The sequence below is a fragment of the Macrotis lagotis genome, chromosome X, assembly GCF_037893015.1.
Source record: "Macrotis lagotis isolate mMagLag1 chromosome X, bilby.v1.9.chrom.fasta, whole genome shotgun sequence".
NCBI classification, from domain to species: domain Eukaryota; kingdom Metazoa; phylum Chordata; class Mammalia; order Peramelemorphia; family Peramelidae; genus Macrotis; species Macrotis lagotis.
Genome location: NC_133666.1, coordinates 10,002,281 through 10,018,827, shown reverse-complemented (window position 1 = coordinate 10,018,827; position 16,547 = coordinate 10,002,281). Strand labels below are relative to the sequence as shown.

Genomic DNA, 16,547 nt, shown 5'->3' with positions numbered 1-16,547 from the left:
CGGGCTGGCAGGTGGAGCCCGGGGGCAGCCGGGGGCGCCGCGGGGGCCGGCGGTACTCACTAGGGCTCGTTGGTGAAGCGGGGGGCCCGCGGCTGCTGGTAGCCGTTCAGGTGACAGTAGAGCACGTCGAAGCAGAAGCAGCACATCTCGGGCGACACCACCATCTTCCGGGCGCCGCTGCCGCTGCCGCCGGGCGCCGGGGCCGCCGGCGGCGGCGGCTGCTGAGGAGGCGGCGGCGGCGGCGGCGGCGGCGGCGCCGGGGCAGCCGTGGCGGGGGCGGCGGCGGCGGCGGCGGGGAGCAGGTTCCCCCCGCCGCAGCCCGAGGGCGCCGACAAGGGAATCCCCCCCACGCTGCCGCCGCCGCCGCCGCTCGCGAGCCCGTTGAGCCGGGCGCCCGCGCCCCCCAGCCCGAGCTCCCTGGCCCGGCCCTGGCCCTCGCCGCCGCCGCCGCCGCCGCACGGGGGGTGCGCCCCGGCCGCGCACGACGAAGCGGAAGACGCAGAGGCGGCCGCCGAGCCGGACGGGGGCGAGCTGGACAGTTTCTGCTTCTTCACCCCGCAGCAGCCCGCCGCCATCTTGGAACAGCCTCCCCTCCGCGCGCCGCTTCTTACCCATCGTGCGCAGTCCCGGGCCGGGGGGCGCGCACGCTCGGGCTGGCGCGCGCCCCTCCGCCCCCTCCAGCCAGCCAGCCAGTCGGCCGGCCGGGCGGCCCTCCCACGGTGCCCGGGAGCGGAGCGCGCCGCCGCCCGCCCCGCCGCCCCCCGCCGGTGCCTGGGCCCGGGTCGCGACCCTCCCAGCTCCCCGCCGAGGCTCGGCGAGGCTGGGCAACTGAGGCCCGGGGCGGAAAGACCAGACTAGGGGTTTGAACCCGGGGCCTCTCCAAAGGCGCTGGGCTCTCCAGGGCCCCACACTGCCTGAGAATGGGGCCATGGCGGTAAAACGGGGAATGAAGCCCGAAGTCACTTCATGACGGGCCCCCTTCCTGATGCCGGCTCCATTTTCTGCTCCCGGATGCCCCCCCCCCCCCCCAAAGATCGGAGCTCTTGAAAGCGAAAGCCTCCCGGCTGGCCCCGGACTTGGAAAGGTCAGGCTTCCTGCCGCCCAAGGTGCCGAGTGTTCCTGCGGAGACGGGAGGTTGCTTGAGGACAGGCTGAAAAGCACAGGTCCAGGTGAGACGACCTAAGGGAAAGACCGAAAGAACAACTGCCCTAAGAATGCCCGGGCCGAGACCGCAGAGAAAAAAGTTCACCCCAGAGGGGAACGTGGGCCAAACTTGCATAACCTTGGCCCACTTCCTGGGCAGGGAAGAGTCGGGGGGGAAGCCGGTAAAAGAGCTACCTCCGTGACTGGGATCAGCTACCCACTTTGGAAGACTATGAGGCAGGAAGCCGAGGTTGCTGTCATCTGGGCAAATGTACATTCCCCAATGAAGGTACTTGGACAGTGGAAGGGAATTTACATCTGATTTCTTTGTGGAAGCCCTCAGAAAGTATAGACAATGAACATTGTCTTACTATTAAAGAAACTGGACAGATATTTCTCCTTCAACAAGCGGGTGGCAGTTTCTGCCAAACCAGTTGCCTCTTGAGTGTATTAAGAAGGTGTGTAAAACATGCAATGAAAAAATAAAATATCAGTAAAAAAAGAATGTGAGTCCATCTTCTTCATGTTCTTTCAGGGGAAATTCAGGCTACTCTCTGCTGGCATTATTCTGGAATCGCCGCTTTCTGACCTCTGGGTCCCAAGACAAGTCTTCTGATTAATGTTTGTCCTTCATTCTCAAAAAAGGTTATGACAACAGGGAGGTGGTGTCACGACAAGCACCTGAATTGGATTTGCATGAGGAGTGCTATACTAAGTCACTAGTCTCACTTTCTCCTCCACAGCCATCTCCTGCAGTGGCCAGATAAGAATCGGGAGGACTGCAGATGGCCCTAGATATAACACAATCAAGGTTAAGTGACTTCCCCAAGGCCACAAAGCAAGAAAGTGTCAAGTGCCTGAGGTCAAATTCAAAACCTGTTCTGACTCCAAGGCCAGGGCGCTTTCCTCTGCACCACCAAGCCACCTGTACCAGCCTGTACCTCCTACTTCAAGACACTGACTGGACACATGACTGATGCTGGCTACATCTCTTCAGGTTTTTCTGAGTCTCCAACTTCTCATCTGTAAAATGGGCATAAAAGCACCGACCTCACCAGGTTGTTGCTAGTATCAAATGAGAAAATGGGGGCAAATGTATCACAAGCCTAAAGCAGTTATATAAATGCAGCCCACTATTTGGAATCAATCAATCAGTAATTTCAGTCAAGGCAACAAGTATTAGTCGCTCACACTATGGAGCACTGTTGGGGAAGGCAGCTAGAGAAAATGACAGCCTCTGTCTTCAATGAACTCAAAATCTAGGGGGGGGACGATACATTAAAACTGTGATCCATGTGTCAAAGAACTCACATCTGAAGGAATGAGAAATTGCAGGAAGGAGAGGTCCCACTTCTAGCTGGGAGGGGATGGGAATAAGTTTAGGAGAAGGGTAGCCCCTGGGCCTTGAATACTCTTCTCAACCTTTTAAATAATCACTCCATAAGCATTTATTAAATACTCACAATGGCTGGACTAAGTTCTGGGTTAGACATTGAGAATATTGACATAAGTAAAACAGTCCTATCCTTAAGGAGATGAGATAGTCCTTTGCAAACCTGTGGGATGGCCTGCCCAGATGCACAGCAATGGCAGAAGGCATGATAACATCAGTGGGGTGGCTAGTAGTTCAATAGGTCACACTGCGCAGTAGGACTGGACAGAAAGGTTGAAGTCAACTAGATGAAAGAGAGCACTGAATCTCCAGCTAAGAACCAGTATCTCACTGTAACTAATTCTTTACACTGTGAAGTCAAGGTCTGATGGAAAGGTGATCTGGAAGGGTTAAAAAAAATCCTACGGGGTGGCTAGGTGGCACAGTGGATAGAGCACCAGCCCTGCAGTCAGGAGGACCTGAGTTCAAATCTGGCCTCAAACACTTAATAATTACCTAGCTCTGTGACCTTGGGCAAGTCACTTAACCCCACTCACTGCCTTGCAAAAAAAAAAACAACCTAAAAAAAAGTTTAAAATAAATCCACCAAATATAATCTGAAAATGGCTTTAGTACATGTGTAAGTGAAAATAAAATATGTTGACAAATCCCAGGAGGGTTCAATAGTGGCTAGATGGATAAGTTATAGTGAACAGAAAACCACTGGAAAGGAATACATCCCCTAGAACCATAGAGTTGAATTTTGTCTTTAAGTTAGGAGTGCCAATTAAACCTGTGCTCAAATCTTATCTCTGACACATCTTTGCTGTGGGCTCCTAAGCAAATAGCTTCACCCCCTCAATGTTCTAGGCCTTTAAGACTAAAAGTTGAAGAGAAAATGTAGATCTGCCCCACAGAGAAAGTTTCTCCACCTAGGAGGAACAATGTCACAGGTCCAATCCTTTATCCCTTCAAGTTGTGCTTGCAATTCACATTTTGCATGGACTTGGTCTTTGAGAAAAATTGAACCCATGATTCTAAGGTATGTAAGTATTGCTTCAATATTGGTGGCTGAGGGGAGATTCATGGCAGTTGACTGACTCTTTCAGAGGAAATGCATATCTAAGAACACAAGGGCTGCTGACTCTTAATTATTCTGTATTATTTCACAAGAATAGGGGATGTTAGTCTTTTGTCTGCTGACCAAGTTCTAAATCAAGATATTGCATTCTGCTCTACCAACTTGCCCCCTGCAGTAGCTGCCACATCTCTCATATCCTACTTGAGCCAGAGTCCAAAAAGAATCTCCCCACCCCAATATCTTCTACCAGAAGACCTCCAATGAGGGTATGCCTTCTAGCTCCTGAGACAGTCCGTTCCACTTTGGGGCAGGTACAATTGTGAGTTTAGTCTGTCCATCTAGATTTTTGTGTTGTTGTTCACTCAGGTCAGACTCTTTGTGACCCCATTTAGAAATGTCTTGGCAAAGATATTACAATGGTTTGCCATTTCCTGCTCCAGTTCATTTTACAGATGAGGAAACTGAGACAAACAGTATTAAGTGACTTGTCTAGGATCACAAAGCTAGAAAGTGTCAAAGCCATATTTGAGCCCAAGTCTTTCTGACTCCAGGTCTGGCACTCCATCCACTGAACTACCTAGCTTCTCATCCATATATCAAACCTCAATTGATCTCTTTGTATCTTCCATCCATTGTTCCTGGCTTTGCCCTCTAAGGCCTAACAGAACAATTATAATCTTCCTTCCCCTTTCCCTTCCTCTCTCTACATACACACACCAAAACTAACCCTTCAAAGACTCATCATATTCCCTCTGAGCATTCCCTTTCCCAAGCTAAGCATTCCTAATTCTTTCAACTCATCCTCATCTGATAGGTACTCAAGGCCCACCACAATCTTGGATTGTCTTCCACTCAAACACTTAAACTGGGGTACCTAGAAGCAATAAATTTGTAATTTGACCAGGGCCAAGTACAGAGTAGAAGTTCTTAGGATTTTTAGTGTCATTGGATCCCTTTTGCAGTCTGGGAAGGCTATGGAATGCTTCTGAGAATAATGTTTTAAACACACAAAATATAATACATAGGATTACAAAAGAAACCAATTATATTGAAACACTTAGCAATGCATTTTCCCCAAAGTTTATTGACTCCAGATTAAGATCTAGTTCAGAAGGACTACCCCAGTCTCTCTGAGCTATCCTAAGACATGATCCCTCAATTACCCTCAAAATTGTGTCACTGCCAGAATGGATTTCCTCTATGTATAATTGTTCAGTTCAGCAGCTCTTCCTGTCTTTATCTTCTCTAATGCCATTTCCTCTGCAAAATTCCTACCGTGATGCATCATGGTGGCACTGAGGTAACACTGCTCAGGCTCTCGATGGCTCTGCTTAAGACACACTGGAAACGCTTTGGGGATGATCCCAGCAACAGAGCAAGAGGGCCTAGCTGAGTGTGAGGAGGCTTGTCACCAGTAGGATGCTGAATTCTTTAGTCATAGCAACTGACCCACTTTAGCTCCTGCAGTCTTTGTGTTGGAGAGATGAAAAAGGAGGCAAAACGATGGTTTTTAGAACAGTTCTAAACATCAATCGAACTGATGGGATTCTAAAGGTAAAATCTCTGTTGTCTAAGTACAAGTGAATCAACATGGTACAAGAAGAAATGAACTAAACCAAGGATGATCTTCTCTTTCTTAAGGAAATGAGGTCTTATAAGGAAGTTACAGCCAAAGAGAAGGGATGGTTTCCAGGGTCTTCTGGAAGAGGAAAATCCAAGAGTTGGTGGAATGTGTTTCATCATATGGCCATGGGCCACAAATACCATATATGAGGCACTTGGTCATCTTGCCTTGCAGATCTCATGATCAGCAGATTATCAGAAAGATAATTGCAGGTTATAGGATACTACCTGGTACAGATGAGAAGACACAAAATATTTGAGAGATACTTACCCTCACCAAATATCAACATAAATGTTGACTTCCAAGAAAAGATATGCATAGGAGGGGACTTAGAAAAATATGATTGCAGATTACGGAACAAAAGGAACCAAAGACTATCCAGAACTCTCAAGTCTAAAGATTGTGACCACTTTCCTCAAAAAGCAAGTTTGAGGGTACTGGAGATGGGAAGATGGTACCTCATCACCAGAGGTAAACCTTCCTTTTTCTTGACAGAGTTGTATGCTGAATTCATATACTGCCTCTTCTACTTCCTCTGTGACCTGGGCAATCATAACCTCTCAGCCTCAGGAAAGAAACAAGGATTTATTTAGTACCTACTATGTGCTAGGCAATGGGTTAAACACTTTATAAATTCTCATTTGATGGTCAAAGGGTATGCAAAGGCAATTTACAGAGGAGGAGATCAAAGCAATCCATAGTCATATGAAAAATTGTTCTAAATCATTACTTATTAGAGAAATGCAAATTAAAGCTTCTCTGACATACTACCTCCCACCTCTCAGACTGGCCAATATGACCAGAAAGGATAATGATCATTGTTAGAAGGGTTGTGGGAAACCTGGGACACTATTACATTGTTGGTGGAGCTGTGAGCTCATCCATCCTCAACCTTTCTGGAGAGAAATTTGGAACTATACCCAAAGGGCAACAAAAATGCGCATATCCTTTGATCCACCAATACCACTACTGGGTCTATACTCTGAAGAGATGATGGAAAAGGCTAAAAACATCACTTGTACAAAAATATTCATAGCAGCCCTGTTTGTGGTAGCAAAGAATTGGAAATCAAGTAAATATCCTGCAATTGGGGAATGGCTTAGCAACCTGCGGTATATGTATGTTGTGGAACACTATTCTTCTATTAGAAACCAGGAGGGATGGGAATTCAGGGAATCCTGGAGGGATTTGCATGAACTGATACTGAGTGAGATGAGCAGAACCAGAAAAACACCGTACACCCTAACAGCAACACGGGGGTGATGACCAAGCTTGATGGACTTGCTCATTCCATCAGTGCAACAATCAGGGACAATTTGGGGCTGTCTGCAATGGAGAATACCATCTGTATCCAGAGAAAGAACTGTGGAGTTGGAACAAAGAGCAAGGACTATTCCCTTTAATTTAGAAAAAAAACCCTGATATCTTATTGTCTGATCTTGCTATCTCTTATACTTTGTGTTTCTTCCTTAAGGGTATGATTTCTCTCTCAACACACACAATTTAGATCAATATATACCATGGAAACAATGTAAAGACTGGCAAATTGCCTTCTGTGGGGGGGGGAGTAAGATTAGGGGAAATTGTAAAACTCAAAATAAATAAAATCTTTAAGTACAAATAAATAAATAAATTCTCACTTGATCCTCACAACAGTCCTGATAGGTGAGTGCTGTTTATTCTACATTTTACAGATGGGGAACTGAAGCTGGTAATGGTTAGATGACTTGCCCAAGGGTCATGCAGCTAGGGAGTGTCTGAGGTCAGATTTGAAATCACTTCTTCCAAATTCCAGCCTCAGGAATCCATTGAAGCCACCCCCAGTAGCTTCACTATCAGGTGGAACATGAAGGTTATTCCAGGCAAAGGTAATTTTATAAACAAAAGCAGTGAAGTAATGAGAATAGGTACAGGGCATAGTGAGTTATATGTTTTGGAACAAAGATCACTTAGAAAAGGATGTTTTAAGCCTGGAAAGAGGGGGTGGCTCCAACTTGAAGTGAGCCTTGAATGGCAGACAAATAAATGTGAGCTTTCTATTTCAGACAATTACAAGAATGTGAGCTAGGGGATGACATGCTCACATCTGTGCATGGCAAAATTATTTTGGTAGTGGTGTAAACGGTGAATTGGAGAGGGGAAAAGAGTAAGGACCAGCGATCAAAGAAGGGGCCATCTAGTCCAATCTCATTTTACAGATGAGGAAATTGAGGCTTGAGGACTTGTTTAAGCTCACAATGGGAGTAAGGAGAGGGGGAGATATTTTAAACCCAGGTCCTTGGATCGTAAAGCCATCATTATTCCCACTATAGCCCTCTGCCTAGATGGTTCAAACAATAATAGCCTGTATTGCATTCCTCTCATACCTACCTTCCTCCTGGTTTTAAGCTAGGCACCTATAGAAGTCACAGACTATAGGTAGATGATAGACAGACAGACAGACAGACACAGACTATAGTCTTCAAGTGACTAAGTTTCTACTGAATGAGTTTTGGTAGGATAAGTAAAGTTAATACAATTTCTAGGAGAGACTTCTTTACAGTCATGGAGATGTTGAACACCTGTAGAGAATTGGAACACTGAAAATCTCTCCAATTCTACGGGCACTTGAATGAATGAACTCTTTTCCCATAGTAGAAAAACAGGCTCCTGCAGAGTAAAGGTAGAATGATTTGGCCAGGTTTCCTTCAGAGCCCCAGACCAAGAACTGCATAACCATGTAGATGGTACAATGGAGGCAGAAGATCTGTTTATAAATCCAGCTACCACCTAAAGAAAGCTGGATGGTAAGCACTGAGCCTGGAGTCAGGATAACCTGAGTTCAAATGTGACCTCAGACACTTACAAACCTTGTGACCCTGGGCAAGTCACTTCTCTGCTGTCTGCCTCTGTTTCTTCAACTGTAAAATGGGATCATAATAGCCACCTCTCAAGTTTGTAAATGAGATATTTGTGAACCACTTAACATAGTTTATTTCCTTCCTCTGTTACCTTCATGACCTTGGGATCTCAGTTTCCTCTCTGTAAAAAAGAGGGAGTTGGAGTCAATGGTCTCTGAGGTCCCTTCCAGCTCTGGGTCTAGGCTCCTAGTTAAGTCCCTTCCCCTCCCTGGGTCTCAGTTTACTCCCCTATAAAATAAAGGAATTGGATTTGACCTCTAAGGTCCCTGTCAGCTCTAGACTGACAATCTGAGGGTCTCTGAATTCATTAGTTATCCCTGATGGCTTTTCTGGTACAGGGTACTAATTGGGCCTGATACTTAGTTGGCATTTTATAAATCTTCACTGATACTGGAGTGGAAAGGAGTCTAAAATTCTCAAGGCTAGGTGACTGGTTTGTGGTCAACTCCCCATCCCTTACAGGTTCCAGAGGCAGTAAAGCATGGCCCTGACCCATTCTGGGGGTCCTGAAATTCCCATGGTCCTAGAAAGATGCTCCCAGTTTTCTAGGAGCCTCATTGTTCCATAGGAAAGGACAGCATGTGATGTAAGAGAACATTTCATTCAATCACAGAACAGTACTGGTTCTTTAAACTGAAACTCCCATGACACAACAAAACCCCCATAACACAACACAGAAGCTATTATTTATTAACTGGGCTAAAGCCGAAGGAAGATTATGTATAACAACACAACAGCCTGTGTTGCCCAGCTCTTTATTGCTGATGATGGATTAAATATTCCCTCCCTTTGGATTGGATTTTGTTCTTGGGCTCATCTCATAATTTCTCTTCACTAGATTGCATAAGCTGTACATCTGCATATACTTCTGCTGTGAACAGGAGGCGGGATTCAACTTTTTCCTCTCTTGTCTCCAGGCCTTTCCTTTGTGACCCTCATTTCTTCATGGAGACACCACTTGTTGCAATCTCACACTCTCCTGCTGGCCAATTACCTTTGGCTACAGGGTGCTATTTCAGTCCCATTAATTATGAAGTATTCCAATCATAACTCAAGTTTTGTGGGGAAAAAAATCAAAAACCTTCCAGTGATGATCATAGAATCTTCATTTTTTAAGATAGACGAGACCTTAATCCTTTCATTTTACAGAGGAGGAAACTGAGGTGGGGAGGGTGTACCTACATCCAGAGCTGGAAGAGACTCAAAGACCATTGAGTTCAACCCCCTCATTTTACAAAGGAAGAAACTGAGGCCCAGGGGAAGTGACTTTCTTAATGTAGCAAGTGACAAAGTCAGGATTTGAACCCAGGTCCTCTGCTGTCAAAATCCATCAAGTGTTCCTCTGTTTCTCACTGACTCCCTAGGGGTCTTTATTAGCTTACTGATGTCTTGGAGGACAGAGAGATAATAGACTTGTCAGTCCTAAAAAGTATGTTTTTGTTGTTCAGTCATTTCAGTTGTGTCAAGCTCTTCGTAACCCCATTTGGAGTTTTCTTGGCCAAGATACCAGAGGGGTTCGCCATTTCCTTCTCCAGCTCATTTTACAAATGAGGAAACTGAGGCAAATAGAGTGAATTGACTTGTGCAGGGTGGCATAGCTAGAAGTATCTGAGGTCAGATTTGAACTCAGGTCTTATTGACTCCAGATCTAGTAAATGAAAAACAACAGAAATAGAATATGGTTAATGATTCATAACTATGACTAATAACAAAAGCAGTTATGATTCTCAATTGTGAGGTACATGGGCCACATTCCATTTGGACATGGAGAGCCCAGGTATACTTAAGGGACATTTCACTTATCTGACCGGTTTCTCCCATTCAGGTGTTAACTTGGTTATGTCATTGTCTGGTACTCCAGCCTTCAGCTACCCCCCACAAGCACTCAGGCTCCCGAGGTTTCAACAGTGGTTTTAGTTTCAAAATTATGAAGTTTTTACAAACGAAGGGACACTAAACATCTTCATATCTAAACAGGTTTCTCCTCTCCTTTCCTCAGCTCTCAGTGGATCAGCCTGTCTTAGACACCTGTACACATTCCCTGTGATTTCCAGGGTTCCTCCTTCGGATTTGAGTCTGATTGCTCTTCCCAGTTAGTTCTACTCCCATTCTGTCCCAGTTTTCTTCTGCTCCAGTCAGGTTTCTGGGTCATTCTCATCCTGGATGCTATGGGTTCCTGTGATCTACTCCCGGTCATTCTCATCCTGGATGCTATGGGTTCCTGTGATCTACTCCCGGTCATTCTCATCCTGGATGCTATGGGTTCCTGTGATCTACTCTCCCATGGTGTTGCTTAGCTGTTTTTCATTATTCTCCTCCAGAAGTTGGTGCTCATTACTGACACCTTAAGGGACTAGCTCTTAAACATCTGACTCAGCTAAGGAGGTTACAATTCTTTCACAACTCCAAGCTTGAGGGCCTCTAGCCTTTTGAAACCTGGTTTGTTTTTTTCTACCTGGATTCCACGACCTCACCCTTCACCCAAAGGGCCTCTTCAGGTAGCTTTGGGAGGATACCTCTTTTTTGGACCACTTGAAGGAATTCATCAGGCTGCTCTTGCCTCTGTCTCTCTAGCACTTAGATTGAGTAATACAAATTTTTTGCCCTAAAGATCTCGATTTTCAAATCCCGATGTCTACTTTTTGGTCACTCTTGGCCATTCTACTGTCCAAGTGGCTCAATGGATAGAGCACTGGGCCTAGAGTCAGAAAGACCTGAATTCAAATTCAGCCTCAGACATTTACTAGCAAGTCACTTAATCTGTTTTAGTTTCTTCAACTGTAAAATGGGAATAATAACAGTACCTACCTCCTAGAGATTGTTTTTGAGGATCAAATATATTTGTATAACTATGAGATATGTTAAAAGCACTTAGCACAGTGTTTATTCCCTTTTCTTTCCCACCAGAACTCAGACTGCACCTTTGGGCCCTGTTTAGTGAGCTTTCACCTTACTTTAACCCAAACCAGACTACTTCCTGACCATTTACAAACCACACTGCTATATATACTGCTCCCTTCTCCCCCTTCTAATTCCCCGCTATGTATTATCTTCCCCCACTCAAAAGGGAAATTCCTTGAGGGCTGAGACTGATTTTTTTCTTATATTTGTAGTTCTAGTGTTTAGTTTAGTTCCTGGAAAATAGTAAGCACTTTAGAAATTAAACCTTTTTTCCATACATTCTTTTATTCATTCAAAACCAAACACAACCAAGCCGGTTGCTTCCAGTGACAGTTCCAAGCACAAACAACAGTGACTCTAAAGGTGGGTTTTTTTTTTAAAAATAGAACTGACTGTGGACTCCAAAAACCTGGATTCAAATCCTGCCTTTGATGCTTATTATTTCTTTGACCTCAGGCAAGTTCCTTCTCTTCCCTGGGTTTCAGTTTCTTCTTCTTAAATGAGGGACCCTGGAATAAGGAGGCCCCACATTCAAATCTGACCTTAGAACTTGACACTTACTAACTGTATTACATTGGGCAAGTCACTTAACCCTGATTACCTCTCATTCAAGGGCCATCTCCAGTCATCCTGATTTATATCTGGCCACCACCCAGATGATATTGGAGGAGAAAGAGAGGCTGGTGATTTTGCACAGCTTCCCCACCCCCCACTCAAATCCAATTCACTTTGCCTGTCATGGCATCAGCTCCCAGAAGTCATGGCCTTGGAGAATGAATGACAAACAACAACAAAAGAAGGGGTTTGACCTAACTGACCTTTTGGATGAGTCTCTTCCCCTTACTGAGTCTTAATTTCTTCCTCTTTAAAAATGAGAGCTTTTGGATTTAACAGCCTCTGAGGGCCTATCCAACCCTAGATTGAGGTTCCTAAGTGTGACTTTGGGTAAGTTCCTTCCCTCCCAACACCCTTCAGGCCTCAGTTTCTTCCTCTGCAAAATGAGAGTTTTAGATGTCATGGCCTCTGAGGGCCCTGCCTAAGAGCCTATCTACGATCATCTAAACTCCAAAACAGCTCTTCCTGACATTCTGTATCAGATTGCACTTAGGAAGTCCTAAGCAATTCTGGTCCCAGCCCTCTCATCCATTACCTTTTGTTTTCAGCCTCCTTCTCCCCTCCCCTTCTCCCCAGTATCCTCTGACTCTCAGATCAACATGGATACAAATTATTCACAGAGTGCCATATTGCAATGGCTTCTCCCACATCAATATCAACATCCTCTAAAGCTATCAGGACTGGACCCAAGTTAGAGAAGCCAGAAACCTCAAGCAGGGTACCTTCAGCATCACTTGCCCCTACCAAACATATTCACACATCAAAGGGACCTCAGAGACCAGGTTATTTTTTTTATTTTATTATTTTATTAATTATTTTACAGATAAAGAAATTGAAGCTCTGAGAGTTTCATGATTTATACAAGATCACATAGGCAGAGCCTGGATTCACTTGAGGGTTTTTGATGCCAAATCCAGTAGCTATCTCATTTTACAGATGAAATAAGTGAGGACCACTTAGAGGAAGTGACTTGGTGTGAGGAATGTAGGGTGTTGGTCTTCACAGGGTGTGGAGGGGAGCCCTTAGGGAATCTATTACAAAGGGGGAATGGCCCAGCCAATCACAAGGCTGGAAGAGTTTTCCTAATCCCATTCCAGGGATAGCAAACCCCAAACCAGTTCTCAACCAGTCAAGAGTGACCTAGAGATCTTGACCTAATGCTACTGAGTTTGTGCAATTAGGTAATTGAATATTAACCCACACACCCCTGTGATGATTGGGGTTCATTAGCATATCATGCTTCAGATGATGTGGGGGGATCATATTAGGGGCATGTCATGGAATGGGTGGACCTTTTAGATTGTAAATCAAACTCTGAGAGCCTAGGAAAATCCAAGAGGGAGGGGAAAGAGTTTCTGAAGACCATAAATTACCTGTGGTTCCAAGACTGATTTGTGCCTCACAACTAGGTGAGGTACCTGTATCTTGTACAGTGTATTTTGCAAGGTTCATGAATAAAATGTACAATTTTGTCTCACTCTAGCAGGTTTTTCTTTTCATTCATTTATAACAATTTGGGTGCTCATGTTTGGGATCAGCAGAACCCCTTGGGGAAGCCTCAGAAGAGACTGGGAAAAGGAGTGCTCATAGCTTGATTTCAAGCCAGATCCCCATTTCTTTTCCAGGGTTCCCTCAGGTGGATCTCTGAATGGACCTGAAACCCTGCCATATTGATGAGGAAGAGTGATAGAAAATTGTGGAAATGACCCAGAAAGGTAGGGAAACATTGGTTTTTATCTTTCAAGGCTGATTCTAGACAATTCCAGGAAAGGAAGTCCTAGATGGGATGCCAGGGGTTGAAAAGGCACCTCAGGGAGGGGAGGAAGAGTCCCCCCCCACCATCCAATACCCAAGGAGAGGCCTTTGGGTAGGATATGAGCTAGCTGGGACAGCGAGGGTGCTGTCCAGGGTCAAGAGAAGAGTAAGTTCATCAGATACTGCTTTTCTGAATGGCCACAAATCCCCATCCAAGGACAGTCTGTCTAGTGGCCAAGGGTTGATGAACAGTGAACCATAAGGTACCTTTAAATAAAGAGGAGGTGGAATACGCAGCATGCTGGATAATTGGGGATGCCAAATTATGTCTAAGTTAGAAAAAGATTAAAAAAAATAGGTGGGATCCTCTGACTGCTCCTAGAGAGAAGGAGGCTAACAGTGGAGCTCAAGAGGAAAGGGAAAGTCTGGAGAGAGGAGAAAAAGAAATGTCTTCTAAAGTAAGGAAGGTGATTGGATCCAGTGCCGTGTGAGTTTCAATGTTCCTGCTGGAGTGTGTGTATTTGTTCTATGTCCTGTCTTGGGTAAGTGTCTGTTTTAGGCATTTCTGGTTATGGGGGCCCAGCTCAAATTTTCAAAGAGGGCTAGCTGGGAGTTGGGCCCAGGAGTTTCAGAAGGTGGGGGAGAAGGAAGTAGTGTGCGCCGGCCCCCAGGTGGAAATCAGCCCTTCCCTCACGGAGCCAGTGCTATTTGGCTGTGCAAGGTGTGTAGAGTTAAGGGGGGGGGGATTTGTAAAGAGAAAAAGCTGTGGTTTGGGGAGAGTTTAGAAGAGTATAACAGAAGAAACAACCTGTAAGGAAAAGACTGAGAAGTTCTAGGAGGGAAGATTTGTTTTTTATCCTTCTGCGTGTCTGGGAAAGATCCCATGCTTTCTCCCTGGGGTGGGGGGTTGGACACATGGTGGTCTTGATCCCATTCACCATGTTGTTAAGACTTGAACCCTAGACTGAGTCTACCTAAGTGCCCCACCCACCCGTGGAGGGTGGGGGGAGACAGGAGAGCTCAAGCGCTTAGGCCTTAAAGGGAAAGCAACCCCTCTACAGGTGGGATATGTGATTGGGAAAGAAAAAAATATCTTAAGATCCAGGGGTTAAGAGACTCCTTTATTGAAAAGAAATCACATTTAATGAATATCTGCTGGCCAAGTGGCCTGAGTGATGACTCTCATTGCTTTTCAAGTTTCTGAACCAGAGTTTTGGGAAGCACGCTGAGGGTTTTAAAAGAGGGATATTGGTGTTGTAACATTCTGACAAAATTTGTACAGAATGGGAGGAATTAAATAACCCAGACTGTTAAATTAGTTTGAGATTAAACTATTTTAACACTATTGTAACTTTTGCAAGGAGTTAAGTGGTTTGGGATCTTAAAACTTTAGTACAACACCTTTGGTTTAAAGAAAAGTGCTATTGTGTTACAAAGAAGAGAAATACCTAGGTTATCAGGGATGTTTACTGATGTCTTTTGGGAAAAAGCTCTAATTGGTTTTAATGTTAAGTTTAATGATGCTAACAATTGTATTTTTATTTTGGATAGTTTTGGGAATGTCAGTGCTGAATTCTCTGTATCAGGTAATCTAAAGTTTTATCAAACTAAACTGTTGGGAAGTTAGTTGAGTTGTAATTACATAGGGGTTTTAAATGTGTCATGTGTGAGATTGGATTCTGAGAATTTGGGTAGAGACAAGTGTAAAGAACGTGGGATATTCATTTTGCTCTTGTTCTAAGGGAAATGAGATGTTTAAATAAGAATCTTAATGTTTAATGTATATTAACAATGTATGTTTAATTTTAAAGAATTCAAGAATGTGGACTTCTCTCTTGGGAACTGTAGGCAGCTGATGGGGGGCTCTGAACAAATTGCCATTGTGGGCCCTATTGTAAGGTAACTTATCAATGAATAAGATGTGTTTATCAGTAATGTGATATACTTTTGTGACCTCAAGGAGATTATATTTACAATATTTAGCTATCTATTGTGAATATGTTATTTAAATACTGTATTTTTAAAGCCTGGGATTAAGGTGATTGCTTTGAAGGGCAATAAGGGAAATATGAAAAAGTATGACCCTTTCTGGGATAGATCTATGGGTTCATGAATAATGTAATAATGGAAGGATTGCTTTGTACAATCTAGTAATTTGTGTGTTACTCTGTTACTTTTATTGCTGTTCTGTTAAAATGAAATTAATAACACATGTTGGAAATTTAAGGCTTCCTAAGATGTTTTAATGGTTGTGAAGAATTCTGAGAAGTAATTTGTATGTTAGGGGGTGGCTAGGTTGCTCAGTGAATAGAGCACTGGTTCCAGAGTCAGGAGACCTGGGTTCATGTCAGGCCTCAGATACTTAGAGATTGCTTGGCTGTGTGACCTTGGACAAGTCACTCAACCCAATTGCTTTGGGAAAAATAACCATTTGTATTTTGAGGATGGCTCGTAGGCAAACAAGTTTATGTGCAGAAGTTTCTAGCTATATTCGTGAATTGGGAATATTTTTGGATCTATATATGTATATTCCAAAGCAGTGATTGTTTGCTTTGAAGTAAAAGCACTCTATAATATAGGAAAGATAAACATAAGATAATTTGATGTTTCTCTGTGCAATCTCCTAGACAAAGGAGGTGAGATACAATAGGCTAGAAGGAGGTTTCTCTAGCCAAGGGGTATCTGATATGTCATCTTTATATACAGATAGAGTAGATATGAAAGAAATGCCACTGGGCAAATGTCATGTTCTTGGAGCCAAGGAAGTCAATGGGCCAAGGATGTCAGGTGACAGGGGCCTAAGGGGCAGCTTCTCAGTATGGCTGAGGTTGGACCACTTTGACTTGATTTCCCCAAAATGACATTTAGATAATATCTCACCTGGAAGAATAAATCTGGCCTAAGACATTTGACTTACCCACGTGACCTCTGTCTGGACACTGACATTCAATATTCATAAAGGAAATTTCCTTTAATGTCCTGGAAAGTTTTAGGTAAATTAGATCTAATAGCCAGAGTTGGGTTAGGTGTCTGGCTCTGACACCTGCTATCAGCTACATGCTCAGACAAGAATTGTTTCCTTAGTTTTTGTGTTAGAGGGGATATTTAGGTAAGAAGAATGGGGAATTCTTAGGATATTTATAGTTTCAAGTTCTA

The 16,547-nt window shown here is 44.3% G+C and overlaps 1 protein-coding gene across 2 annotated transcripts in view; it reads right to left on the bottom strand.

Moving 5' to 3' along the window:
• Nucleotides 1-590, bottom strand: part of AMMECR1 (AMMECR nuclear protein 1) — a 156,162-nt gene extending 155,572 nt beyond the window's left edge. Inside the window, exon 1 of one of the 2 annotated variants that reach the window (XM_074205383.1) lies at nucleotides 61-590. In XM_074205383.1, the coding sequence (XP_074061484.1) occupies nucleotides 61-575 (515 nt within the window). In that variant the 5' untranslated portion in view covers nucleotides 576-590. The remainder of the gene's footprint in view (nucleotides 1-60) is intronic. The other variant, XM_074205384.1, reaches the window with a different exon arrangement.
• Nucleotides 591-16,547: the final 15,957 nt, after the last annotated feature.